This window comes from Penicillium malachiteum (assembly GCF_028827825.1).
Source record: "Penicillium malachiteum strain IBT 17515 chromosome Unknown utg000005l:1.0-9002435.0:326005.0-9005861.0, whole genome shotgun sequence".
Classification (NCBI taxonomy): domain Eukaryota; kingdom Fungi; phylum Ascomycota; class Eurotiomycetes; order Eurotiales; family Aspergillaceae; genus Penicillium; species Penicillium malachiteum.
The window spans coordinates 3,519,940-3,545,873 of NW_026643099.1; the positions used below are offsets into that span (position 1 = coordinate 3,519,940).

General features: G+C 49.3%; 10 protein-coding genes across 10 annotated transcripts; 3 read left to right on the top strand and 7 right to left on the bottom strand.

Moving 5' to 3' along the window:
• Positions 1 to 6: 6 nt before the first annotated feature.
• On the bottom strand, positions 7 to 4,227 carry N7483_011302 (uncharacterized protein; the record flags this gene model as incomplete). The annotated part of the gene is made up of 3 exons (XM_057094729.1): positions 7 to 2,852; positions 2,924 to 3,257; positions 3,328 to 4,227. The coding sequence occupies 3 exons, from the start codon at positions 4,225 to 4,227 to the stop codon at positions 7 to 9; spliced, it is 4,080 nt and encodes a 1,359-aa protein (XP_056940700.1).
• A 2,003-nt stretch (positions 4,228 to 6,230) lies between these two features.
• Positions 6,231 to 7,290, bottom strand: N7483_011303 (uncharacterized protein; the record flags this gene model as incomplete). Its single annotated transcript, XM_057094730.1, has 3 exons — positions 6,231 to 6,320; positions 6,386 to 6,688; positions 6,766 to 7,290. Coding segments are annotated over 3 exons (918 nt in total), but the record flags the coding sequence as incomplete, so codon positions are not given.
• A 524-nt stretch (positions 7,291 to 7,814) lies between these two features.
• N7483_011304 (uncharacterized protein) lies at positions 7,815 to 11,487 on the top strand (the record flags this gene model as incomplete). Its single annotated transcript, XM_057094731.1, has 4 exons — positions 7,815 to 7,879; positions 8,204 to 8,261; positions 8,328 to 11,148; positions 11,213 to 11,487. The coding sequence occupies 4 exons, from the start codon at positions 7,815 to 7,817 to the stop codon at positions 11,485 to 11,487; spliced, it is 3,219 nt and encodes a 1,072-aa protein (XP_056940702.1).
• A 741-nt stretch (positions 11,488 to 12,228) lies between these two features.
• On the bottom strand, positions 12,229 to 14,219 carry N7483_011305 (C2H2-type zinc finger protein; the record flags this gene model as incomplete). The annotated part of the gene is made up of 5 exons (XM_057094732.1): positions 12,229 to 12,332; positions 12,402 to 12,464; positions 12,526 to 12,630; positions 12,681 to 12,821; positions 12,899 to 14,219. The coding sequence occupies 5 exons, from the start codon at positions 14,217 to 14,219 to the stop codon at positions 12,229 to 12,231; spliced, it is 1,734 nt and encodes a 577-aa protein (XP_056940703.1).
• Positions 14,220 to 15,586: 1,367 nt separating this feature from the next.
• N7483_011306 (uncharacterized protein) lies at positions 15,587 to 16,044 on the top strand (the record flags this gene model as incomplete). The annotated part of the gene is made up of 2 exons (XM_057094733.1): positions 15,587 to 15,811; positions 15,883 to 16,044. The coding sequence occupies 2 exons, from the start codon at positions 15,587 to 15,589 to the stop codon at positions 16,042 to 16,044; spliced, it is 387 nt and encodes a 128-aa protein (XP_056940704.1).
• Positions 16,045 to 16,577: 533 nt separating this feature from the next.
• Positions 16,578 to 17,288, bottom strand: N7483_011307 (uncharacterized protein; the record flags this gene model as incomplete). Its single annotated transcript, XM_057094734.1, has 1 exon — positions 16,578 to 17,288. The coding sequence occupies one exon, from the start codon at positions 17,286 to 17,288 to the stop codon at positions 16,578 to 16,580; it is 711 nt and encodes a 236-aa protein (XP_056940705.1).
• A 786-nt stretch (positions 17,289 to 18,074) lies between these two features.
• Positions 18,075 to 19,495, bottom strand: N7483_011308 (uncharacterized protein; the record flags this gene model as incomplete). The annotated part of the gene is made up of 2 exons (XM_057094735.1): positions 18,075 to 19,383; positions 19,443 to 19,495. The coding sequence occupies 2 exons, from the start codon at positions 19,493 to 19,495 to the stop codon at positions 18,075 to 18,077; spliced, it is 1,362 nt and encodes a 453-aa protein (XP_056940706.1).
• A 900-nt stretch (positions 19,496 to 20,395) lies between these two features.
• On the bottom strand, positions 20,396 to 21,417 carry gcy1 (putative glycerol dehydrogenase Gcy1; the record flags this gene model as incomplete). Its single annotated transcript, XM_057094736.1, has 3 exons — positions 20,396 to 20,891; positions 20,950 to 21,327; positions 21,398 to 21,417. The coding sequence occupies 3 exons, from the start codon at positions 21,415 to 21,417 to the stop codon at positions 20,396 to 20,398; spliced, it is 894 nt and encodes a 297-aa protein (XP_056940707.1).
• Positions 21,418 to 22,076: 659 nt separating this feature from the next.
• On the top strand, positions 22,077 to 22,919 carry N7483_011310 (PSME3-interacting protein; the record flags this gene model as incomplete). The annotated part of the gene is made up of 2 exons (XM_057094737.1): positions 22,077 to 22,242; positions 22,369 to 22,919. The coding sequence occupies 2 exons, from the start codon at positions 22,077 to 22,079 to the stop codon at positions 22,917 to 22,919; spliced, it is 717 nt and encodes a 238-aa protein (XP_056940708.1).
• A 283-nt stretch (positions 22,920 to 23,202) lies between these two features.
• On the bottom strand, positions 23,203 to 25,061 carry N7483_011311 (sugar porter family MFS transporter; the record flags this gene model as incomplete). The annotated part of the gene is made up of 7 exons (XM_057094738.1): positions 23,203 to 23,860; positions 23,913 to 24,169; positions 24,221 to 24,464; positions 24,544 to 24,735; positions 24,797 to 24,872; positions 24,933 to 24,978; positions 25,035 to 25,061. The coding sequence occupies 7 exons, from the start codon at positions 25,059 to 25,061 to the stop codon at positions 23,203 to 23,205; spliced, it is 1,500 nt and encodes a 499-aa protein (XP_056940709.1).
• Positions 25,062 to 25,934: the final 873 nt, after the last annotated feature.

Sequence of the window (25,934 nt, forward strand, 5' to 3'; positions counted from 1 at the left end):
CGGACGTTAGCGTGGGATGTAAATTATGAGCTTACCTGACTTTCGTCTCTCTGTCCGTGGACGTTCACGCTGCTTCGATTTGGAAGCGCTCATGCCCATCAACTTAGCTGCCTTATCGGGCATCTCACGTCGCTCACGTCTCTCATCTGGAGAGGGTGATAGCATGGCGTCCTCGTCTACTGATGGCCTTCGAGATACCGGTCTAGAAGCTGATTTTGATGTGGGCGGCTTACGTGTTGACTTTGTCCGTGCAGATGGCGGAGTACCAAGAATGAAATTGGAAATGGCGGTGGCACGCTGCTGTTTGGAGGCGCGTGCTTCACGTTCTCGTTGTTTATCGCGGTCTGATGTCGATGATTTCTCCAGATCTTGCTCAGGCTCCTTTGGTCGAGACTTGGTGGCCTTTGGTCGTACGGCTGCAGCAGGGCGCTCTTCTCGAGTGAATTCCTTTTTCCGGGATTCCTTGGTCTTCGAAGATTTCTTTTCCTTGGGTAGTGCCTTAGGAGGCTCTTCTTCTTGCGGAGCTTCTGCTTCCTCGGGCTCTACCACCTCGGGCTCCGCTACTGGCTCTGGCTCTGGTTCCGGTTCTGGTGCTGCCTCGGGCTCAGACTCGGGCTCTGGTGCTGGTTCCGGCTCAGGCTCCTTCGGTGGTTTAGCCTCCTTCTTGCTTGATTTCTTTGGAGGTGGTGCTGCACCCCAGAAACTACCCCAGCCAGAGGAGGTAGTGGTGCGTTCCGCACGGGGGCGCTCCTTTTTTGAGAATTTGGTAGGCTTTGGTTCCGGTTCCTCAGGGGGAGGTGTTGGCGGCGCACCGTCATCAGCCGCATCAACTGGATCAGCTGCCTCCGCAGCCTCAGGTTCAGGTGCAGGCTCAAGTTCGGGCTCAGGTTGAGATTCAGGTTCCGGAGCTGGGGGCTCTTCTGGTGGTGGTGGCGCAGCAAATTCCTTGGCGGCAGCGGCTGCTGCTTGGGCCTTCTTATACTTCTTCAGCTCCTTCTTACTCATCTTGGAAAGATCAGGTTCCGGCTCAGGTTCAGGTTCAGGCTCTTGTACTACTTCAGGCTCAGGTTCTGGTTCTGGTTCTGGCTCGGGTTCCGGTTCTGGCTCGGGTTCCGGTTCTGGCTCTGGTTCAGCAGGAGGCTCATCTGGGAAACTGCCAGGAACCGAGTCTCTGGAAAGTTCTCTGTCCTCATCGGGGTCTCTTTTAGACTTGGACTTTTTCTTTGGCTCTTCTACAGGTGGTTCTGGCTCAGGAATGACTTCTGGTTCAGGTGCAGGTTCAGCTTCAACCTTCTTCTCCTTGGACTTGGATTTGGAAGTCTTTGCCTCGAGTTTTTCCCTTCTGTTTTGTTCCAGAACCTTGATACGCTCAGCGACCGAAAGCTTGGCCTTGGCCTTGGGCTTTTCTGGCTCTGGTTCCGGTTCCGGCTCTGGCTCATGCTCAGGCTCAGGCTCTGGTTCCGGCTCAGGCTCTGGTTCAACTTCAGGTTCAGCAGGAGGGTCGTCTTCAACGTCGATCAAAAGGTCTTCCTCCTGAGGAGGCTCCTCCTTCTTCGACTTGGTCTTGGCTGCTGATCCACCAGTAAGAGTTGCCCAGAAACCCTTTGCCGCGGGCTTTTCTTCCTTTGAAGCCTCAATAGCTTTGGTCTTTTTGTTCTTAGAACCCTTGGGAGCCAGCTCCGCCCATATGTCGTCGGCGCCTTCATTAAATGTTTCGGGCTCTGGAGAATAGCTCTGAGGTGGAGGCGTGGGGGCACGCGGTGGGGGCTCTTCGGCCTTCTTCTTCTTCTTTGTTTTGGTAGCACCCCATACTCCCAGGGTTCCCCAACCATCGTCTTCAACTGGCATTTCAGGTTCGGCTGCTGGCGCAGGCTCCGGGTCAGTTTGAGGCTCTGGTTCGGGTTCAGGCTCAGGCTCAGGCTCAGGCTTCAGTTCGGGTTCGGGTTCAGGTTGAATTTCTGGCTCGGGCTCGGGCTCGGGTGGCTTGTCAGAAGGAAGTAGGAATCCATCTTTTCCAGGAATGGGAAGACCTTTCCGCGTTAATGTTTTTTCTCTCTTCTTCCTGTCCTTGGAGGAGAGGTTGTGCCAATTATCATAAAGAGGATCAAGAGGTTCCGCGGGCTCAGTTTCCGGCTCCGGCTCTGGTTCAGGTTCAGGTTCAGGTTCAGGCTCTGGCTCTGGCTCGGGTATAACTTCAGGTTCAACCACAGGCTCCGGTTCAGGTTCAGGTTCCTTGCCCTTTTTCTTCTTCTCCTTGACAGGGACATCCCAGCTACCCCAGTCATCTCCATTTTTGGCGGGTTCCGGAATAGGATCCTCAATGAGTGGTTCTGGATCCTTGGACTTTTTCTTCTTGTCGGCTGTTCCCCAACTACCCATCCAATCATCCTCGGCAGGGGGGTCGGGTGCAGGTAATGGATCAGCCAGAAGATCGATCTTCTTCTTCTTTTTGTCCTTTTTACTTGGGACATTCCAGGACCAGTCATTGGATGCTTCCCGTGCCTTTTTGGCCTCTTCTTCCTCCTTGGCCTTCTGTTCCGCCTCCTCTTGGGCTTTTCTTTCCTCTTCTTTGATTTCTTTGGCAAGGCGCTCTTCTTCCTCTTTAACAAGGCGCTCCTCCTCTTCTTTAGCAGCTAGTGCTTCTTCCTTGGCCTTCCTCTTCTCCTCCCTGGCCTGAGCTCTAGCCTCGGCCGCTGCTTGTGCTTCCTTTACCTTTTTCTCCCACTCTTTCTTGGCCTTTCGCTTCTCCTTGCTGTTCAGACTGAGGTACCAGGTTTCTTGGGTGATGTCTTTTATAGGTTCAGGTTCAGGTTCAGATTCCTCCTCAGGCTCGGGTTCCGGTGGTGCTGGTGCTTCTGGTATAGGTTCAGGTTCGGGTTCGGGTTCCTGTTCCAATATGTTCATTTTCTTTTTATCCTTGGACGCACTGCCCAAGCACCCCAATCATCTTCAGGCTTGGATTCGGAAGGAGGAGGTCCCAGGTCACCAAAATCAAACCCACCGGGAGCTTTTGAAGATTTGTTCTTCCCAGTTGCCCATGGATTAAGATCTTTGGACTCTTCCTTCGGCGCAGACTCACCGATGCCTCCAAGCCAACCAGCACCACCCGCACCACCCTTACTGCCAGTATTCCAGTCTTTGCCCCAGCCGCCGAAACTGAAACCAGTCCCGCCGGTCTTAGGACCTGTGTCGAAGCTTAAATCCAGCTGTGGCGCCGCATCGTTCAAGCCGACCTCCTGGAATTCATCTACCGCAGGCTCATCCTGTTATCCAGGTCAGTTGATCGTGGTAAATCACAATTAAGAAGTAAGTCAGTGATTTTCGTACCTTGCCTTTCTTCTTCTTTCCAGCCGATGTAAAGGCCCAATCATCACCAGCCCCATCTCCTTCATCAGCCCAGCTGAGATTAGGAGCAGCAGCAGCTTCGGCAGCCTTCTTCTCCTCTTCTTCTTTAGCAAGGCGCTCTTCTTCCTCTTTAGCAAGACGCTCCTCTTCCTCCTCTTCCTCTTGCTTTTTAGTCTTCTTTTTGGACCCCGCTGTAGCCCAATCATCCCAGCCATCGTCACCACCTCCGTCGCCTCCACCACCACCATCTCCACCATTCCCTGCCCCATCACCATTCGAGGGATCATCTCCAGCCCCATCTGATGGTGCATTTTCTTCCGGCGGAGGAGGAGGAGGAGGGGCCGGAGGGGTCGGCGCAGCCTGTTTCTTAGGTGCGGCTCCCTTCTTCTTTTTGTGTTCGCGTACACCTATCGCACTCTCAAAGTCCAGATCTATGTAATTCCTCCGATCCTCAAAAAGATCAGACGAATTACCAGCCGGCCTCGATTTCGATTTCTGGGCTAGTGCTGGAATCATCACAGGCAGAGATATCTTTCCGCACTGTGCTCGCTCCTCCGTCTCATATCCTGGCGGTAAATCCTTCACGGCATCATCGTAGGACGGTGGAGGCAGGGTGTACAAGGGTAGCGCAGGAGACCGGAAACTCAGTTTGGGATTGGTCCTGGCGTCTGTCTCAACGACCAGCTGACGCTGACTGTGTCCATTCTGACACTGAACCATATCGGTTTCCCGTTGGCCCAGTACCAGTAATTTCCACACGTCATCCACGAGTATATCCACCGTATCTTCCCAGCATAGTTGGAGAGTCCCCGCACTATGGACGGAATCCACCTGCACAATGCTGGCGCATTCGCTGTACTGAGGACTTGCGACTGTCGCCATGACGAATTTCCTTTTGACGGATTTATATATGCTCACTTAATAGTGACTCCGGGCCTTCGTGGCTGTTGGGGAGGAACACATGGGGTAATCGTCCGGGCTGTGGTTGATCCCACTGCGATGAGTCAAGGATGCGAATACAAATATAGTCTTGCTAGTCGGCCGCAATAGGAATAGCAATCAAGGGATCGATTTAAGGCAATTTTTTCGAGTGTAAAACGGTGTAAAGAGCAAACAAAAAAGACACGATAGCCACCCTGCACGACCGGCGCGATTTCGGTGCTGTGAGCTCGATTCGGATAGCGTTGGCGATAGACGATAGGGATATTTGGATAGGATTCGAGTCAGGAGGATTAGTCTGTTCTTCTGTAGAATATAATAGTCGTATCTCCTAGAAATAATCAGAGACCAGCATCGAAGAATAGAGAATAGAGAGAAGCAAGAAAAGAGGAGGAGGCAGGGATGGAACGGGGCGGTGGGCGATCATCACATACTGTACTACTACTTATACTCTCAACGTTCTTTCCCTCCAGATACACTTCAACTTTTGCAACTTTCTCAATATGAATGCGCTTGAATATCTTCACAGATGAATCCTTCAATGATGCATAAGAAGATTGAAGCTGATGAACGCCTGTTCGGGGCGATCCGAGGAAACCAGCCCCAGAAAAAAAAAGCTAAAAAAAAAAAAAATCTCCAAAACTGGATGGCTGGGATGAATAACTCGATTATATTCCGAAGTACATCTACATTGGAATCTCCGAGTCTAAAAGGACTTGAAATCTCTGTTTCGCGTCTTCCTACAGATCCTCCGCATATTGTCACACTTATATGCGCACTGATATGCGGTATATGCGCAACGTACAGGATGCAGCACACGGCTCAGACCACTTAACCCGTCATCCGCCTATCGATAACCATTCTCCCCCTCCATCGGGGAATCTTACGAGGCCCCTGCTCCAAGCAGGGGATGGTTTAAAATCTCTACTTCCCTGGTTATATACATGTACTATGTACTATGCACACCGTGATACTATTCTTGATCTTTTACTCTCTCTTTTTGATACTTGATATAGTTTCTTCACCGCAATAAAATGTAAACAACCCCTCATTCGAGTCATTCCATGGATTCCACTAGTTATGTACCGTGGATGCCCGACTAGCGGGTATGCCCGCATTAAGTATACTCGGAGTAATCATTTCAATGTTCTATAATAAAGTACTGTTTACTAATGAATGCAGGGACAACGATCTAGCTACGTGCAGGAACTCGTTCTGGGTAATTAGCTAGGCCTTTATTTTTTCAATGTACCAGTACAATACGTGATTGATATCCATTCCTCTATATCGTATCCTTGACTTGATCCCTTTGAATCCCTTCCAACCCCTATCTAGGAGGCCCTGATTTCCAGTGAAAAAATTTTCAGCTCTCCAATTGACAGATTTGCCACAGGTGAAACCCTCTGCAGAGGATTCAGAGCCACTTTGGGCTGCGCTGCACGCCAGACACCTCGTTTTACTCACCGCCACTTTGTAGTGAAATCCACTGGTGCGGGGGAATGAGAGTCCGGACTCCGCTGTGGAGGGGTCCTCAATACTGATAAAGACTCAATCGAATACTATGCAGATTTTTCGGAGATCAGATCGGAAGACAGTGGAATCTCGTAAAAGTTGCATCGTAGTTCAATTGTTATAAAGGAGTAGTGCGGAGTAGAAAAGTTGAATGTCGATACTGTAGGAGGGGAAAGTGGGGAAGGTACAGAATGGGTGGTATTAAAATAGACACGCAAGCTACAATACAGGACAAAAGAAATATCAGGGAATCGAGCGAGATGGGATATGGGGGAAGACAGGAAAACAGAAAAAAAAATAAACACAATACCCAATCCATTAATCCATTGGTCTTTTTCCAGGGCTCTGAGAAACCCATTCCCTTATCTAAAACACCACACTACTAGGTACCGCCAAAACTACAGGTAAGGAAATGTGCTCGCGTGAGCTTACTCCACCTTGGTGGTTTTCGGGGGCACACCATACGCTTCCTGGTGCTCACGAGTGTATCGCTCACGGTCCTGGAGAGCCAGCTTGTGGAAGCGCTGGTAAAATAATCAGCATATGAACACTACAATGGAGACCTGGTTACTTGATGTGTTCAACTTACCTCCTTCTCGGACTCTGTCAGGTTCTTCCACTCGTTGGCAGTGCGGACGGAAATCTCCGCCACCTGCATGTGCTTGAAATCCCCGGATCCAGTGCGCTCTCTCGAGAAAATCAGGTATGAGGACAAAGGTCGCTTAACCAATCGGTCATCCTTCAGCAGAGAGCAGGTCTTGCCGAGTTTCTTCGCAAGCCGGCGACGGGCCTCGTTGGCGTCCTTGATCTGAGCCGGGGTGTGCGAAAGGATCCATGAAGCGTAGGCGGCTTCATTTGAAGCGCGATTCTGATCGGCTTGGATTGTGTATCGCTAGGATATCGTCTGTTAGCATTGGGACGAACAGCAATATTATTCGCAGAGATGCATGGGGGTTGCAGGCAAGATACCTCGAATTCATATGAAGGCATCTCCTTGACGAACTTCACTGTAGCCGCGAAGTTCTCGTTCTGGGTCTTCTTCTCGTCTCGGACTTCTGAGATCTTGTCCTGCAAGGCAAGGGTATGAGCTCTTTGAGGGAGCTTCTTCGGGGCCTCGAGGGAAGCTTCCTTGAGCTGTTTGATGAGATCCCGCTCAGCTTTCTTGGCCTTAGCCTCCTTTTGCTTCTCGGTCAATTGGCGCTTAGGCTTAGGCTTCGTCTCCTTCTTTGCGGTGGTGCTCTTGCGCTTGCCATCGGTGGTCTTGGTGGCTTTCTTGGTCTCTGTGGAGGTAGTCTGAGTCGCAAAGCCATTCGATTGCTGGGTAGTAGTTGTAGACAAGACTCCGACGCGGGAAGTAGTCAACCGAGGGACACTCGACAAAGAAAGTTGTCGAAATTGGTTCTGCACTGCGATCACACGACTAGGACGAGACAAGACATCACCGAGGTTGAGGTGTCGCAGAATGCCTGCACGGCCGGCCAACTGTGAAGCCATAGTGTACTTGTGGTATCCTTAGTGTAGGGTATGCAATTCGAAGCGGGGAAGCTCTGGCAGCAAATTCCACGAGAGAATGATATCAAAATAAAGAAGCAAATCAGGCGGTAAGGATCTATCCTGACGCAAGCGGTGGCTGGGGTCGAAGGGGTCGCGTCCGAGCTTCGTTTGGAACTTTCCGTTTTGGGCCTAGCATACATCATATGGCACGTGACAGCGATCACTCCAAGTTGACGGCGAAAATAGCTTCAACAAACACTTGCATATCTTTGGGCCCACTCTGCCTTTTTCTTCGAGCACAAGAATTGGGAATCAACTGACCGACTAGTGAGCGCTGTATGCTACTCTGGTGTTATCGCGCAAGGGTTCATTGCTCCGAAAACTGAATTCTTTTTCCCGGTGCTCTTGAGTTTCAGTAATCCTCACACATCGTTGGCCTGCAAGAATGGCTCGCCACGGGGATACTCGCTCACCATCTCCTGTAGGCAGCACATACTCTTCATCCAAGCACGGTCGCAGAGACAATGACCGCTTTGATCGAAACCGGCGGGATGAAGGACGCGGCTATCGTCGATCCCGCAGCCCAGATGTACGTGGACCACAACGCTCATACAATGGACCTCCAGTTCGTTCTAATCAAATTGAACCTATTCAGCGCCGATTCCGTGATCGTGACCTTGGACGAGACAGAGACAGCGGCTACCGAAGGCGAGACCGTTCCTTAGATCGCCGCGATGAAGATACATACCGACCCAACCGCAGAGAACGATCTCGAGACCGTCGACGGTCCAAGGATAGAGATGATTATCGCCGGCGCAGCCGGGATAGAGAATACCGACCCAGGCGAGATGATTCACGCGACCGCGACCGCAGGCGCCTGAGATGATTCTGCTGATATAAAACCCAAATCTAGACGGGAAGATAGTCGTGACCGTGGCGTGATTCGACGTTCGAGATCGGGTACCCGTGAGGTATGTTATACAAAGATTCTTGCTTTGCGACCTCATTCAGATCATATGCCTAACGTTGGTCTACAGCCATCTAAACCATCAACCCCCGCACCCGCGCCCGCCGCGCAGACAGACGAGCAGAAGAAAGCCGAGCGACTTGCTAAGCTACAAGCATGGAAAGAGAAGCAAGCGGCGGAGCGAGAACGCAAACAACGCGAGCAAGCTGCTGCCGGTCCTCGAGAGATTTTGGACGCGATTGATCGAAAATCAGTTGCTTCCCCCGCTGTTGGATCGCCTCAAACATCCGCCACCCCTGTTGATTCCCCCGCCCCAACTCCATACCCTGGGAAATTCGACCCGAAGGCAATTGCAAAGAATGCGACGAACTCATCGGCATCACCGGCTGTGCTTGGAATCGATGTGCCTGTTCCTGGCGCTGCACAGGCTCCGACAAAACCCTCAAAACTCCCATCCGTCCCAGCCCCCGCCTCTGCTCCCTTGAAGCCGAAAGGAAATGTCAGCGGATTCGGACTGGGAGCGAAGCAGGCTTCTGATAAGGACAAATCAACAGCCACTCGGACATTGGGCTTCGATGAGGAGGAAACTACACGCAAGAAGCTTGAGAGACTTCCTACCCCACCGTTGGATGATGGCAAGGATAATGGAGTGGAGGACGCCGCTGACGATGATGTCGATATGCAAGATGACGAGACGGAAGAAGATGCGGCTGCTGCTGCGCGTGCGGCGGCAGAACGACGAGAAGAGCGCTTGCAGAGTGCCATTCAGTCAGAGGGCGATGGCAAGTCTGAATCCCAAACAAATGGTGATGTTCAGATGACAGACGCAGCAGTGCAGCCAGCCGAACCGGAAAGTAACCAGATGGATGTAGACGAGGAAGAGGACCCCTTGGATGCGTTCATGTCAGGCTTAACGGAAATGGCACCACCTAAGAAGAAAACATTTGGGTCGAAGTTCTACAAGAAGAAAGAGCAACAGCAACCTCAAGCAATGTTCGGTGACGAGGAAGACGTTACCATCACAGCTGTCGGAGAAGATGACGCTGGTGATGTCCTAGCCATTGCCAATAAAAAGAAGAAGAAGGAGATTCCTGCCATTGACCATGCAAAGGTCGAGTATGAGTCCTTTAGAAAAAAGTTCTATCACGAGCCATCCGATCTTGCAGGAATGAGCGAGGAAGAGGCTGCTAACTTGCGACTTGAACTGGATGGAATCAAGGTTCGGGGTTCAGACATCCCCAAACCAGTTCAGAAATGGGCACAGTGCGGTCTGGGTGTTCAGACGCTTGATGTTGTTGAGCGACTTGGCTTTGAGAATCTCACATCTATTCAATCACAAGCGATTCCCTCCATTATGTCCGGCCGTGATGTGATTGGTGTTGCGAAGACCGGTTCAGGAAAAACTATGGCATTCTTGATTCCAATGTTCCGGCACATCAAGGATCAACGGCCCCTCGATAATATGGAGGGCCCAATCGGTCTTGTCATGACACCGACGCGTGAACTGGCTACTCAGATCCACAAAGACTGCAAGCCTTTCTTGAAAGCTCTTGGTCTTCGTGCAGTCTGTGCATATGGCGGTGCGCCCATCAAGGATCAGATTTCCGAGCTCAAGCGGGGTGCAGAGATTGTCGTATGTACTCCTGGGCGCATGATCGATCTTCTTGCCGCAAATGCAGGACGAGTCACCAATTTACGGCGAGTCACTTATGTGGTTCTTGACGAGGCGGACCGCATGTTCGACATGGGTTTTGAGCCCCAGGTTGTGAAGATCATGACCAACGTCAGACCTGATCGCCAGACTGTCCTTTTCTCGGCCACATTCCCCAAAAACATGGAGGCCTTAGCCCGAAAGACGCTGAAGAAGCCGGTAGAAATCACTGTTGGCGGAAAGAGTGTTGTGGCTCCTGAGATCACTCAGATTGTCGAGGTCCGCAATGAGGATCAGAAGTTCTTCCGTCTACTTGAATTGCTGGGCAATTTGTATTCAGATGATGCCAATGAGGATGCGCGATCGCTGATTTTCGTAGATCGTCAAGAATCAGCCGACAATCTCCTCAAGGAGCTCATGCGCAAGGGCTACCCTTGCATGTCCATCCACGGTGGTAAGGATCAAATTGATCGTGATTCCACTATTCAAGATTTCAAGGCAGGTATCTTCCCCGTTTTGATCGCCACTTCCGTTGCGGCGCGTGGTTTGGATGTGAAGCAACTTAAACTTGTCGTCAATTATGACGCGCCCAACCATTTGGAGGATTATGTTCATCGTGCTGGTCGAACCGGTCGTGCTGGAAACACCGGAACTGCTGTCACCTTCCTCACGGATCAGCAAGAACGGTACTCCGTGGATATTGCCAAGGCGTTGAAGCAAAGTGGCCAGGAGATTCCTGAACCTGTTCAGAAGCTGGTGGATGCCTTCATGGAGAAGGTCAAGGCTGGCAAAGAAAGGGCTGGCGCCTCTGGATTCGGTGGAAAGGGTCTCGAGCGTCTCGATCAGGAGCGCGAGTCAGCGCGTAACCGCGAGCGTCGCACCTACAAGACTGGCGAGGAAGGTGATGAGGAGGAGGAGAAGGAAGAAAAGACAGCCCAGGATGAAGAACGCTTCAATAAGGCTCTCTCCTCTATTCAATCTGCCGCTGCTCCAGCACCTCCTCCTCAGCTTGTGGGTGTGCCTAAGGGCATCGACCTGGATGGCAAGATCACAGTACACAGGACAGAGAAGCCCGCCGATGATGGATCTAAGAACGCACTTGACAAGGTCGGCTCTGCCGTCGCTGATATCCACGCTCGTTTGAGCCGAGCTGGTGTAATGAGATCTGGAGTTCCCATCGACAACCGTGGCCCAGACGCAGGCGCGTTCCATGCCACCCTTGAGATCAACGATTTCCCCCGTAAGTTCCTATTCCACTGTCCAGATATTCATATAAAACCACACATACTAATCCTTTACTACAGAGAAAGCTCGTTGGGCCGTTACCAACCGTACAAATGTCGCCAAGATCCTGGAATCGACTGGAACATCCATCACAACGAAGGGCAATTTCTACGCCTCCGGCAAAGAACCCGCTACGGGCGAAGCACCCAAGCTGTACATCTTGGTCGAGGGCGAAACAGAAATTACCGTTACGAATGCTATGCGTGAGCTGATGCGTCTATTGAAAGAGGGTACGATTGCTGCTGCCGATAGCGATGCTCGTGCTCCTACAACCGGTCGCTATAATGTCGTTTAGCGTCGTTTGAACGTTTGTTTTTCTCATTTGTTTCGGATTGGAAAGAGTAGAGCCGTTTTTGGTTCATGATATCTTTCCATAAATCGTCATGTATGCGGTAACTACCAGGCTGTACAATAATCTTGGATCAGAAATACTATGTCCAGACGTGACATTGATGCATACATACCCTACCATCCTAGCACTGTGTCTTTCTCACCTTAGAATCAATCTCTACCTGCCAGTGGGTACGTATGAGTGTGAACGAGCTACAGCGTTTATCCTTCCAAGTTCTAAGAGATGCGAACTTCTTGACATACCGTTCTGTTCTACTTCAAGTTCCCACCATGTCCATAGTAGATTTGCACGTTTTGAAATAAACACGTATGACATGAATATTATTCATTGCCTCTAAGCTAGATGCCAAATTAAGGCCAATAAAGTATAATCTCTAAATCCGAGATTCGATTTGAATTCAGGTCCAGAGAACGGAAGTCTGGACCAGGAGAACCATTTTTCATCTCTGGTTCTCATAACAAAACACAAGAAAAGAACCGAATATGTCAATAACGCGATAACTCCAAGGAAAATCCCAAATCGAGGCCCGCTTCAGTGAGCCATCAACGCCCAGCCCCATTGCGCCGATTCATTCCGTTTTGGGATCGTGAGTAATAGGTGGGAGGGTGTATAGATATCATGATATTTAGATCAGATTGTTCGGTATTGGGATGTGGTAATTGATCGGGGTTCAAGTTGAAGTCGTTATACCATCGTGAAAGGGGTCATGGTGAAGTGGTCAGGGCTTGGAGAGAGAAGCATAGAGGATGAGTCTTTGTGTGTTGTGCGTTGGTGGCGTTTTAATTGGTCTAAGGACATTGGCGTTAGTAAATTATTAAAACTCAGGAAATTTTTTGTTAAGGATATTCAAGACATACCGGGTCGAGTAAAACTCTTCGTGCAACCAGGATAGGTGCATTTGTGTTTGCGTTCCCCATGCGCTGCAACATGTTAGTGTTGGTTCTTTCGATCTTTCGATAATTTAGGAATACTAGCACGTACTCAATCTATGGCTTGACATATTTGAAGAGTCTCCGGTCTCGAAGTTGCATCCGGGCCAAGTACATTTGAAGGGCTTTTCACCTGTATGAGTGCGCGAATGCGTTTCTGTTTTGTTAGATGCTTCGTTCATCTCCCAAGTATAGAATGTGACTTACTCAGTTCACTGCTATCGGTGAATGTCTTGCCACAATCCTTGCACTTGTACGGCTTGTCGCCGCGATGACTGCGCTCGTGTCGGTCGAGGGTCGCTTGGCGAGCAAAAGACTTTCCGCAGACAGAGCAGCAGAAATTTTTATCTATGGAACCAGCACAGTTAGTTTCATTAATATACAAAAAAAGAAAAAAAGAAATATTGTAAAAATGCAAAACTTACAGTTGCTGTGTGTCAGGAAATGACCCTGCAATTTAGACTTCTGTGAGAACGGCTCATTGGGGCGATGGCACCCAGTCCAGCAACAGTAATAGCCATTTCCCTTGGCTCCATCAACGGTGCTCATATGGCTAGCGACAAGATGATCCTGAAGAGCGCCAGCAGTACCAAAAGCAGCACCGCAAGTCGCCCGGATCCCATTCAAATTTGTTGTCCATTTGCAGATGTGCACGTCTTTGTCCTCGGCTGAAAATTCAGGGGTAGTCAAAACTGAAGACACACCCCCGTCCAGCGGCGGTGGCGTTTCTCCGGGGCTAGAAAGGAAATGCGAGCTAATGCTTGATCGGGACTGTCGAGAGTAGGGAGAATAGGGGTGGGCGTGGTGGTGATGACTTCGGCATCGCTGATGATGATGCCGATGGGGGCCATGGCCAAGGTTAATATTCAAGTCATTGGGGTTCTTAAAATGGTCATGGCCGTGGTCATGCACATGATGATGCTCGGGGTGGGGTTGGAAGCAGCCCAGGGGGTCAGATAAGTTGTTCTTAGGGAGGTCGAGGGTATTTGAGATTGTTTGACCGTGAGGGAAGTGAGGATCACTTTGGACTGTAAAGTCCGGACAAACCCCAAGCAGCTGAAAGACATCGTTAGGGTTGACATCCGCCTGAGTGGGGAGCTGTTGGATCGGAAAGATGCCCTGCAAATCTTTCTGGAAATCATGGCACTCAAAATGACTCGCGACATTTTGCTCGCAATGAGTGGCATGCGCTTGATACGATGACAAGAAATCTTGATGGTAACATGGATCTATGATCCCCGGCAAAGTATGATCAGAAAATTTCCCCGTTTCGCTAATAGCATTTTGCGGAACTGAGCTTGGTGGCAATATCCCCGGTGTGTCTAACGATAGAGGTGTATTGAGGCCGAAGAACGAGTCAAACTCACAATTCTGCGCCTCAAGTGTGTCACAGCAGTGGTCTTCGAAGCAAACAGGGTCTGTGCTTTCGCAATGATCCTCGTCACACTGGGCATCTTCACAGTGATTATCGTCGCAATGAGCAACAGAACAGACAGTGGAAGTATCGCAGTCCACAAAGCCGTCGCATGCTGAACCGCATTCTAGCGAGCAGTCATCCACATCACAGCATGCCTCATCCACCTCGCAATGGGCAGCATTAAGCGCCGTGTTATGCGCCTGGTTCGAGCAGTTCCACTCAGACCGAGACTGTCCACCTGCGGCAGTAAACTCATCCTTGCCATCAATATGGAACCCCTCCCAACGGCACTCGAGACAAAAGTCACCTCCTTGGGGTTGAGGAGTCATCGTGCGTATGATTCAGGTACGAAATATCCAAAAATGGAATAAGGGAACAAGGAACGGGGAGAGGGAAGAAGGTTGGAACGGAATAGAGTTAAATCTAGCTCACACCACAGCCAGGTATAATATATCCAAGGAAGATGGGGAACAGACAGTGGAAGAACCAAGAGGAATGTGCGACGACAAAGTGGGATTGGTCTGGCTACGCCAGGTACAATCTTTCCTGCAGCAGGAAATCACGTAACCGGTCAAAGGCCAACGCCGCCACTCTTCTCCCCGTAGTGCTAATCCACTATGGGGTCAACTAGAGAAGCCTCAGGAACGAATCAACACCAGTTTCCACTTTCTATACAAGAGACCCTCCACAACGGGCGATAATCTCAGATTTGTGACATATGCTAGGACCGCGGAAGTGGTCTGTAGCGTCAGACCGAGGAGGGGGATCAACGGCGCAATCGGAGATTTGGCGAACAATCGTGCAGGATGGGAATTCCAAAATCCAGAATGAGGACCTTGGAAGTCATAGAAAAAGTAATAACCGGCTTCGAACTGAGAGGGGGCGCTACACTCCTAGAATTCTAAGAAGTATCGTGGGGACCTTTGGGACGACGGAGATGGTGAGGACCTTGGGGGTTAGGCGTCATGATTTTTGGACGAATTGCAGCACCGCAGTTGGCAAGCGGTCACGCTGGAAACTTTATCGATATTGATCCATAGTCGCAGGTAATCCGCCTGCATTCAAATTATGGGTATATTCTGCGGGGAGATGCTCCGATAAAGAAGAATTGAATCTCTTTACCATTTTTTCTCTTTCTCTGTTCTCGATGACTAACCGGGAAAAATGGATCCAAGGAGCGATCTGCCCCGCTGACCTGCAAATGATTCTAGGGTTTGAACCGAAGCTTAATGGTCGTGAAATGAAATATCCTTGGTCTCATTCGAGTCGCGGATATCTGGCGACAAGTAATTAACCAATCGATTAGTATCAATGGCAATTATGAAGTCGATAGATGCACCTGGGCATCTATAGATCGAACTTCGATTGCTGACGTAACTCCACGTGCCCCGGATTGCCGATAGCTTATCGGTCGCAAACAAGTCAAACATCTCAAACATCTCAAACAACCCGACGTTGCGACGGCACTAACCACTGCAAAGCACCTGGTCACAATCTGTCATTTAACAGCCTGGAAAGGACTACATTGCTTATCTCCAGATCCGATGATTTTGATCTAATCATAAACCTTATCACTGCAAAAATTGAGCATTTCATCCGATTCTCTTGCATTTCAATCCCAAGGCATCCTCCAATCCCAGGAGTCAGGACTACCCCAACCTCCAACCCCCACATCCTCCTCCCCCGCACCATCGAAATGGGTAATATCTGCTCCCGCTCCTCAAACAATGACCCAGATGCCTTTGCTGGCCCAGGCCACGTAGTTGGCACCTCCCCAAATTCAAACCCTGCTCCGCGCGCCTCCGTCCCTACTAAAACAAACTGGAAGTCCACGCCCGGCCGGACCGTTGGTGAGAGTGCAGCAAGCGGAGTGCAGGGAGGTGCAGATGAGGCGCGGTCCAATGCAGCAATTGCAGCACAGGTGAGAACTCAATTTAAAGGGCTATGACACGGTATTGTCGCGTGGCATTATAATCTAACACTGGAGGTCAGAAACGAGCGGACACCGCGTCCTCGGCGAACAAAGGAAAGCTAGGTGCCAAGTTGGCGGCTGATAAGGCGAAGACGCAGAATCAGACACTGAACGAAGCTAGTCAGGATGAGCGAGCTGCACGGGACGCGGACAAGGCTGCCGAGGCCAGGCAATGGTCGTAAATAGCGCGGTCCTTTTCGGTTGGTCTTTTCATGGGAGTTTGGGATTTTTATTTCACTTCTTCTCCAAGCGCTTCATAGCGTTATTGTTATTGTATACTCTTCTTGTTTCTTAGCTTATACCTCGCTGGGCAGAACTTTCTATATTGCAAGGTTTCTGTACCAAGGCTGCCTTACAAGCACTTTGCGCCACGCACCCGAGTCTCCGGATGCTAATGGAAGTCATATTGTCTAATACTCTTACTATCTATATTCGAATATTGACTTTCTCTAGGCGATTGACAGTGAGAAGGTATATTCACTACGCAACGCACAAGTGGTCCGAGTGACCAACCCCACATCCGAGTCCATGTCACCACATGTGCAGGTTATTAAAATATTATCTCCTAGTCCAATACTCCAAAGCTCCTACCTATGTGTTTGCACGGCGCCTTTTGTATTCAGATGCCGAGTAACTATACTAGCATTTCAGCTATACATATGCACCACTGGCAAGTCTCAACAAAGTTCAAGTAACAACCAAAGCTTTCAGGGTTCTACTCCTCCATAGCCCTCTCCTCCAAATGCTCAACAGCATTCCTCAATTCCCTAACCCTCTGCCCAACTCTCCTTCTCACTTCCTCCCTCACAGCTACCTCAACATTCTGAGGCTCAAATCCCGTATCAACGACTCTGCCCTCTCCCTCTTCTTGTCCCTCACTCAAAATAACCGATTCCCCACTGAGAAGCTTCGATCCACTCAGCTTCTCCCCAGAGCGTAGCAGGATCCCCGTATCTTCATCACCTGGCTTGTGGGTATACAAGAAATAAGTAGCGCAGAGGTCATTCAGCGCATCGCGCGCAGAATCTCGATCCGAAGCAGCGTAGATGGTTCCGCCATCTGTGCTTTCTGTTGCGATTTCGAATTCGTCTTTGGCTATTTCGTAAAGATCTTGTAGTTCTTCGATTACAGCATCGGCTGTTGGGAGATTTTTGTTGCTGTTGCCGTATAGTCTGGATTGTTGGAGTTGCAGATTCAAGTTACTGCGTGGTGATGCGTTTAGGGATCTCTGTTCGGGAGAGAGAGAGGTTGGTCTGAGGGTTTGAATTGGGAAGTTCTTGGTGGTGCATTGAACAGATTGGAAGCGTCCCGTGGTTAGACTGGATAAGCCCCGTGGTGCTGTCGGGGTGTGGGAGCTTAATCGGGCATCTTGAAGGGCGCGGAGATGGAAAGTAAATGTCCTGGAGCGTATTGGAAGAAATGCCATTTTGAGAGTTTTTGGGGTCAATTGTATCTTATTGCAGTGAGAACGCAATTTGGAATGGATTTTCTCAGAGCTTGAGTTGGGAAATGCATGTTCAAGTTGAGAGTCTTGAGCTCCTCTGGTAGACTACAGCTATGATGTAATATCACGTGCTGGCAGTCGCGATGACAAATGTCATTGTTTGAGGATTTTCTCTTTCTCTAAGAAAAAGAAGTAATATATACTGGAATTCGTCAAGTTTCAAGTTTATCCAAGGTGTGATAGAGAGATATACAGGGCTGATAAGAGACATGGAAGAATGAAAGGAATAAGGAGTACTTATAGTAGTGAATGGATCCCGCAGCTGCCATGGCCCATGGACTATAGTACTAGTAGTAGACTCCAGAGCTGATACCTAGGTACCTAGGTACCTAGCACAGACTTTGGTACTATGTAGTATCTGCTGCCAGTACCCCCTGGCAGTGCCAGTGCTTCGGGTTGAAATAATTTTGATATGCTATTCTTGGGTTTCTGAGTCTACGCATACGACTTTTGTGAAATATCGCTGTTAGCTGATCGGTATACAAGATGCAGAGAAAGATTTTCAAGGTGTTCAATAAATTCTGTACTATCGCCAGGATAACAGAGAGAAGTGACCAAAAGAAATAAAATGTAGAGAGTGGAGTGGTATCGGCGCTGTCATCATAAATCGGCTTCTACCAGGATAGCCAAATAGAAAAACCAAACAATCAAAAAGAAAATCATTACAAAGGAAGAAAGGACAGGGAATGAGAGGTCCGGCGGCATCAATTACCGTCGCGCCTGGTCACACTCGGCCAAGAATCTATAAATGCCTTGCACACCATCATACTCTAGCACGCTCTGAGACGGACAAGCGCTGGAGTCAAGGACATCTGGGAAGAAAGCACGATCTCCAAGTTCACTGATGTTAATACTAGAGTATGCCGATTGTGGCGAGGTCCACGGATTCTCACAGAACAACTCATTGTCATCGAAGCTAATCGCATTGCCAGAGTCTTGCGACTTTCGAGAAATTGGGCTGCTCTCCGGTGTAAGCATAGCGTGCCAGTCTAGCTCCGAAGTAGCCGCATGATATGGATTTGCGGGCTTCTCGAAGTAGTAATCGGTATCAGAGGACGGGGCAACACTAGGGGCGAATGGAAATAGCAATGCTAGATCAGCACCCGTGCGAAAATCAAAGTCTTCGTCCTGTACAACACGACCTCGCTGCACGCCGACCTCATCGCAGAGGCGCTCGACTGTCTCGGCGTCATAACCAGGGAAGTGTACGCGGATGGTTGATTTATCATGAAGAAGGATCGGAAGATCACCTAATGAAGAGAGACGCTTGAGATCATTCAAGATAGTAGCGAATTCCTTCAGGGCACGAGCAAAGTCACCAGAGAGCATATCCATAAGTCCATCGGACTGGAGTGTCTGAGCGGCAACAGCGCCATTCTCCTTGTTGAGACCAGCGAAGACACCGAGGGCAGTGATGGTGGGAGAAAGCTGGAAGTCAATGTGCGAGCCAGGGGCGGTACGAGGAATAGCCGTCATCTTCCGGCCAGCCTGGTCTTGAATAGCACTAACAGCCTTGTACCGCTTTTCACCCGTGTGGGGATCAATGCCATCAAAACGGACCTTTTGTCCCGAAAGGAAAAACGCCCGGACCCCCTGCGACACATTCTGAATGACCTGAGCTGGAGCCGCGGGTCCATGAGAGAAGTACCGAGCTCCACCGAAACGGCCAGCGCCGAAGGCATATCCGCTCGCTGTGCGACTCAATGTACCGCCAGTTAGGTTGGGACGAAGAGTCGAGGCAAACGGAGCACGTGCAGTGAGGCGGCTGATGCTTGAAGCGATGCGAGTAGCCTTGTAACCACTGACATCTGCTTGGGCACCACGAACGGCGGAGACGAAGGCTCCAGCAGCCCGAGTCGAGAAATGACGACTGCGGGCCTGGCGAATAGCTGCGGCGCGGCTGATAGGTTGCCCGGTGTTAATGCGGGCATAGACTGGTTGATAACGCAAGGCAGAAGTTTGGGTTGGTTCGGGTAATTTGGCCCGTATGGCCTTGGAGGCCTTCTCATAGGCAAACCTGGGATGGGATTAGCTATGAGTCACAAGATTAGGCGGTGCTATTTCGGGATATCGTACCTTGCTGCCCTCCATATTTTGGGAAGCAGCAGGTGCCCACTGGGAGGCGCCATACTGATGGTTCAACTGAAGAGTATAGATGCTTATACTGGGTAGCACAAGGAGGAGTATGGAGGAGAGAAGAGGTTGCTTATCAGTGGGCCTAAGGCAGCCTCCCCCGGTGGCGAATGAGGCAGTGCATAGCCACAAATAGTTTAGCCTGTTTACCTAATACGGTTAGAGCGTTTCCATTGGACGATCATTGTATCAATCTGTATGGTCCATGTTGTGCTGCGTAGCACACAGTATGGATTATATGGTTGATGAGGTACTGATGTAAAGTGGTTGAAAGAAGTGATAAGAGTAAAACTTGTAGCCCAAGGTGGGATGAAAAGTTTGGGTAAGGTGCAACTTGCAACTTGAAGTCACCGGGACATACAATGTAGATAGTGCATAGTGAGCATACCTACTAATAGGCTACTATAACATTCCCTTTGGGGCTCTCTTCACTCATCGAGCAGGTATTGAGTCTCTTTTTAATAAGATAGGCCATCACTTGAAATACCCAAGAAATGCTCTGTCGATCTTCTGGGGCACCGTTCCTCACTCTTGTATACACTAGGAACTTGAACTTGAGGAAAAGCGACACTACCAGTTGGACTCGTCCCATCTAGTCTCCCCAGAGACTCCGCCAAACCAGTATTGAGTCAACAAAGTCATATTTTCTATCGCTTCCAAGCTTTCCTTCGGGAGATCATACCACCACTTGGTGGCGCGGATGATGTGTGGGTCGCTACGTCTAGTGATTACTAGTAGGAATGATGTAGCATCGACAAGAGAATAGTGGAAGCGTTATCTTGCCTAAGGATCGTAAAAAAGTAGATTTCATCAATGGAAGTCATCTCTAAATTCTTTTGGTATCTAAAAACCCATGTCTCATAAAAAATGTCAAGCCGTTCAGGGTATATCCAAATTTACTCATCATCGCCAAAGAAAACCTTGACAGGCAACCAAGCGTCACCGCAAACCTTGAAGCGGTCCTTCAGGTTATCAAGCTGGTTAATTTCCTCAGCAGTCAAATTCCAGCCATCGATCTCGTAGTTGCCCTCAATGCGAGACTTGCTAACAGACTTGGGAATAACACTCCAGCCCTTCTGGATACCCCAGACAAGCAGGACCTGCTGAGGAGTCTTGCCCTTGTTCTCGGCAATCTTCAGGAGAGTAGAATCCTTGTAAAGAGGGGAGTTGGTGGAGCCAAGGCAGGAGTAGCCGGTGGAGTGGATGCCCTTAGAGGTGTTGTAGGCGACCAGCTTGGGAGAGGGGTTGTTGGGGTGAAGCTCAATCTGGTTAACGGCGGGAACGATCTTGGTGGTAGGGTCGTTCAGAAGCTTTTCCAGGTTCTGGATGCCGAAGTTGGAAACACCGATGTTGCGGACCTTGCCAGTGGCAGGGAGCTTCTGCACCTCTTGCCTACAAATATGTAATTAGCAATTGAATTTGAGGATAATTATATAGGATTACCACTTACCAGGTCTTGATGAAGTTCCAGTCGGGAAGGTGCTTGGACTTGTCTGCAGGGTCGGTCGAGCTGGGCCAGTGAACGAGGTAGAGATCAACGTAGTCGACGCCCAGGTCCTTGAGGGAGGAGTTGATTCCATCCTCCACACGGTGGTGCCAGGTGTTGTCGAGCTTGGTGGTGATCCAGATCTCCTCGCGGGGCACGCCGGAGTCCTTAATACCAGCACCAACCTCAGCCTCGTTGCCATAGGCAAGGGCAGTGTCAATATGGCGGTAACCCTTCAGCAGAGCGTTCTTGACAGCCTCACGAACCTCATTGGGCTTAGACTGCCAAGTACCCAGGCCAATGGCGGGGATCTTGGCACCGGTGTTGAGGGTGTAGGTCTTTCTGTTGGTGACAAGTTAGATATTGTAAATTTGAAGTGAGACAAGTGATATGGTTATTCAAGAGAGCTTACTGAGTGTGCTGGTTAGACATTTTGAAATGAAGATGGGTGAATGAAGTTCAAAGATTATCAAGTGGGAATTGGAGACTTTTATATCAGAGTGGCGGAATATTGCGAATAAAGTGGGCAGGTCCAAGCTATGATGTCGTGGCAGTGGTGCCCCTCCTTACAGAATGTGGGGGGATAAGACTAAGGTTACATTTCCTACTCATTATTGATCACATTATTAAGAGTTTACATTATAATATGAATATCATTTCCTTATTCCAGGAAGAATTCATGTTCAGATAGAACTTGTTTCAAACTATGATGTATATAATCAGGAACAATCGAGTAAAGACAGGGATTATCGATCTGGTTCATTTCCCGGCTAAATGCAAGTTCTTTTTGTCCTGCATTGATCCCCTGTTCTTTACCCAATTATATCACCCAATATTGACCCACCAACTATCTCAACCAGCTTCATCTTACACCCTGGCAACATCATTTCCAGAAACTTCGACTTCAATTTATCCCCTCGGTTCAATCTTCCCGATACTCCTCTCTCCTCAATCCCGTTACTGTAACTGGTCCACAGCGGATAATTATACGCTCCACCCGCATTATACCCGAGACCGGATTCCGACTTATTACGCGCTCGGGAAAAAAGAAACTCATCAACTGACCCCAAATTTCCCCAACCGCTGTCGTCATGTCTTCGGGATTCGTATCAGCCGGAACAAACGAGCAACCCATTGAGCGGGACGATGAATGGTTAAAGGCACAACAAGAGCTGGAGGAGGAGCGTCGACGCAAGGCGGAAATCGGCAAGCAAAATGACGGGAAGAGTCTATTTGAAGTTCTGCAACAGAACAAAAGTGAGCTTTTTCTCCATGATGACACTGGATAAGCTCTTCATGAGCTACACGGATACATCCAGCAGGACTTGGAGGTAAGGTTCTTGGCGGCTAACATGTTAGGGTGATTTCCTCCTCGGCGCGTAGTGGCGAAGCAGGATCAATTCGAAGAGAAAATGCGACTGAAGAACCAGTTCCGATCGCTGGATGACGATGAGGTGGAATTCTTGGATTCAGTGCTCGAGTCGACGCGGGCGCAGGAGGCTGCTGTGAAGAAGGATACCGCGGACCAGCTCGAGGCGTTTCGCAAGCAGCGGGAAGAGGCGGAGAAATCAGCCTTGGGTCCTACCTCGTCGGAGGTCACCCCTGCCGAGGAGGAGGAATGGACGATACCGGCGCGCAAGAGACGGCGTGAGAAAAAGGATTTGCTGCTCCCTGGTAAGAGGCGCAAGTCCTCCGGTGCCGAGGCTATTTCTCCGCAGGAGAAGTCCCCCGAAAAGCCCGGTCAGGGTAGTGAATCCGCTGCGAAGGCTGAAAATGCCTCGAAGCCTATACCAAATACAGCGAACGCGAAGGCCCCTGCTGTCTCTGCAAAGCCTGCGTCTGCCGGTCCGGATGCGTCAAAGGCTGCAGAGAAGCCTGCTGCTAAGCCAGCCTTGGGACTGGTTGGCTATGGATCTGACTCCGATCCAGAATAAGACGGTAATTTCGCAAAATACTGCATTTAATGGACTTGTCGGCGTATAATCTATTTCTGGTGGGATATCCACTACTCCGACTCTACAAGGGTTGCTAAAAGTCAGTATTTCAAGGGTTGTTTCAGCATTGTGAAGACATACTATGTGTTCAATATTTGATTAATGGATATCAATACTACTAAGAACCACTAAATGGAATAGTAGTCTTTTGAACAAATTCCCAGCCACCCTTGCATACTCAACCAACTTCAAGTTGAAGTTGAACACCACGCCCATGTGCAATCTACTCATAATGCACAGCATTCTGCTTAACCTCCTGCTCCTCAACCTTCCGCTCCAAATCATGCGGCAAGTAGTCCTCCTTCCTTGAACTAGGTACAATCCACGGTGCATGAGAGAACATGTAATTCATCTCCTCAAGCGGCACCTTCTTCGTCTCTGGCAACAGTGCATAGAAGAAGAGCGCATTCGTGAAATTGCAAATCACGAAAAGGAAGTAATACCGGTAGTGAATACTTCCCATGGCAATTGGCGTAACCTGACCAATCATAGTGTTAAATGCGAACGAAGTCATGGTCGCAATAGATACACCCTTGGACCGAGTCCTCGTGTCGAATACTTCGGCAGGGATGATCCAAGACAGTGGGCCGCATGTTGCGCTGAATGAGAAATTGTATAGCCAGGTCATGATGATGAAGGCCCAGTGAGCACCTGTGCTGTTGGTGGTGGGTGGGAATTTGGCTAACAACACAGTCGCAATAATGAATGTTACCATGTTGCCTAAGTTTCCACCGATCAGGGTCCAGCGACGACCGAAACGGTCGATGAACAGGATGCAAAGGAATTGGGCGATCAGGGCGATGATGGAGTTGATTGCTTGATAACGTAGAGTGGCTTCACCAGAAATACCAATTTGCTCGTAGATTGTCACGGAGTAGTATCTGGACGGTGAATCAGCATCTTGTTTCCAACCCTGGGAAAGTTTACTCTTACTGGATGGCAGATACTCCAGTCATTTGAACAGAGGCTTGAAGGGCACAGCAGAGGAATAGACGTCGGAAAGAGGACCTGTTCTTGAAGAGTTCGACGTATGATTTGGCCTCATGCTCGTGTTCAAAGGTGATACTCTCTTGAATTTGAGAGTATTCCGCTTGAACCCAAGGGTCATTTTCATCTCCATGAGCATGAAGTTTGGCCAGAGTTCGAAGACCATCTTCCGAACGACCGTGGTCAATGAGCCAACGGGGTGACTGGAAAGATTTAGTAAGATAGTCATAGATTCAGACAAGCTGGAGTCTCACCTCAGGAAAGAACATGATCAGTAGACCGAGAAGCACAGCGGGCAACATTTGTAAACCCAGTGGTAGTTGCCACTGAGCGTCGTTGGTAGAAGAGAACCCAATGTAGGTACCATATGAGATCCAAGAAGCACACAGAGCTCCCACACCAAGCATAAATTGTTGGAGTGCGGTGACTCGTCCACGGATGCTTGGGTGGCAGATCTCGGCTTGGTAAAGTGGGATCACCATGGTAAGAAAACCAACTCTGTACAAGAAGTGTTAGCTATCTATCTCTCATCGTTATACTTAGACGACAACTTCTATCAGCAGGTGTAGATACATACCCAACGCCTGCGAAAAACCGTCCACTATATAGGAAAGCGAGGGTTCGTGCTCCAGTCTGTAGACCCCCTCCTAGACAGAAGAGTAGACATCCCAGCGAGATTGTCTTTCGTCGACCAAAGTAGTCGCCACTTGGTCCTCCAAATCCAGCACCGAAGAATGCACCAGTTGTGAACATAGAAACCACAAGTCCACTAGAAATCTGTCAGTCTTGATCTGAGCTCGAAGCATAGTATCCTGTATAGTCTCGCAAACCTTTGTGTCGAATTAGCAGCAAACTTTGAAGTAAAAGAGTCACAGACAATGACCTCCGCAATTACACCGAGATCATCTTGATTCAATGTTAGATATTTTATTTCCAAGTAAATGACCTTGTAGAATGGGTACATACATCCGTAAAGGAATGAACCGAGAGAGGCGAAGACGCCTACCAGAAACTACATTTGATGCAATAATTAGTGATAAAACAAGCATGTTGGGACAGAAGACAAACCTGGTACCACGCAGGTGAGAGACGCATGATGAATCACCCAAATTTCCCTTCAAAATACAAATAACTTGAATGGACCCACGATATTATGGGGATCTCCACAAGGGTCTCATTTTTGCGGGGAAGCACGTCGCTCTATATACACCCAACCTCGGAACCTCCATGATCGCATCCCACAAGGAAACATTTGAACTCGAATGAGCCTTTACGACTCGGAGAAACTTCCAAAAGCCAAGAGTTTAAACTCTATGATCATGAACCTCGACGATTTAACCGAGCTTCAACCACGTCCTCATCCCCGCAAAAAGACCCCAAATTTAGCTCGGCAACAAAGTTATTTAACCTTCGACATATTGTACCCTAGCGCTCATTGGACCCTGTATCTTGAAACATCAAGCGACAGCCTAGATGAGCCTGGAGCTATGGGACTGGGGCCATGTGGCTTACTGCCAGATCTGCATCATGATTGATGGAAGATCTCATTGATCCTTGGCGACCCATCTCATCGCCTGATTAACCTATCAAGACATTAACAGAACTCATGAAAGCTTCGATATTGGTCCGTTCTCAAGTCCTTAATGAATATTCATGCTATCCCGCAACAGGATACGCGTCGTTTAACCAGACTGGTTTACTATTGGGCTCGGGATGGTGAACCCGGAGCTACGCGTTCCATTTACTTGCCCCGCAGGAGATTTACCACATCAAGGGAATCACGCAGAAGGAGGGGAAATAAATTCGCTTGAAGATGACCTCTATTGGTCTTGAATTTTCTTTGGCGCTTTACTGTGACCTATTTATTTTTGGCTTTGATTTCCTGAATACTATAACTGAGCTAAACTCTCTTAATAGTCTTCAGCCACACGATAAATCGGGTTTGAAGCACTTCCTATATAGTAGAGA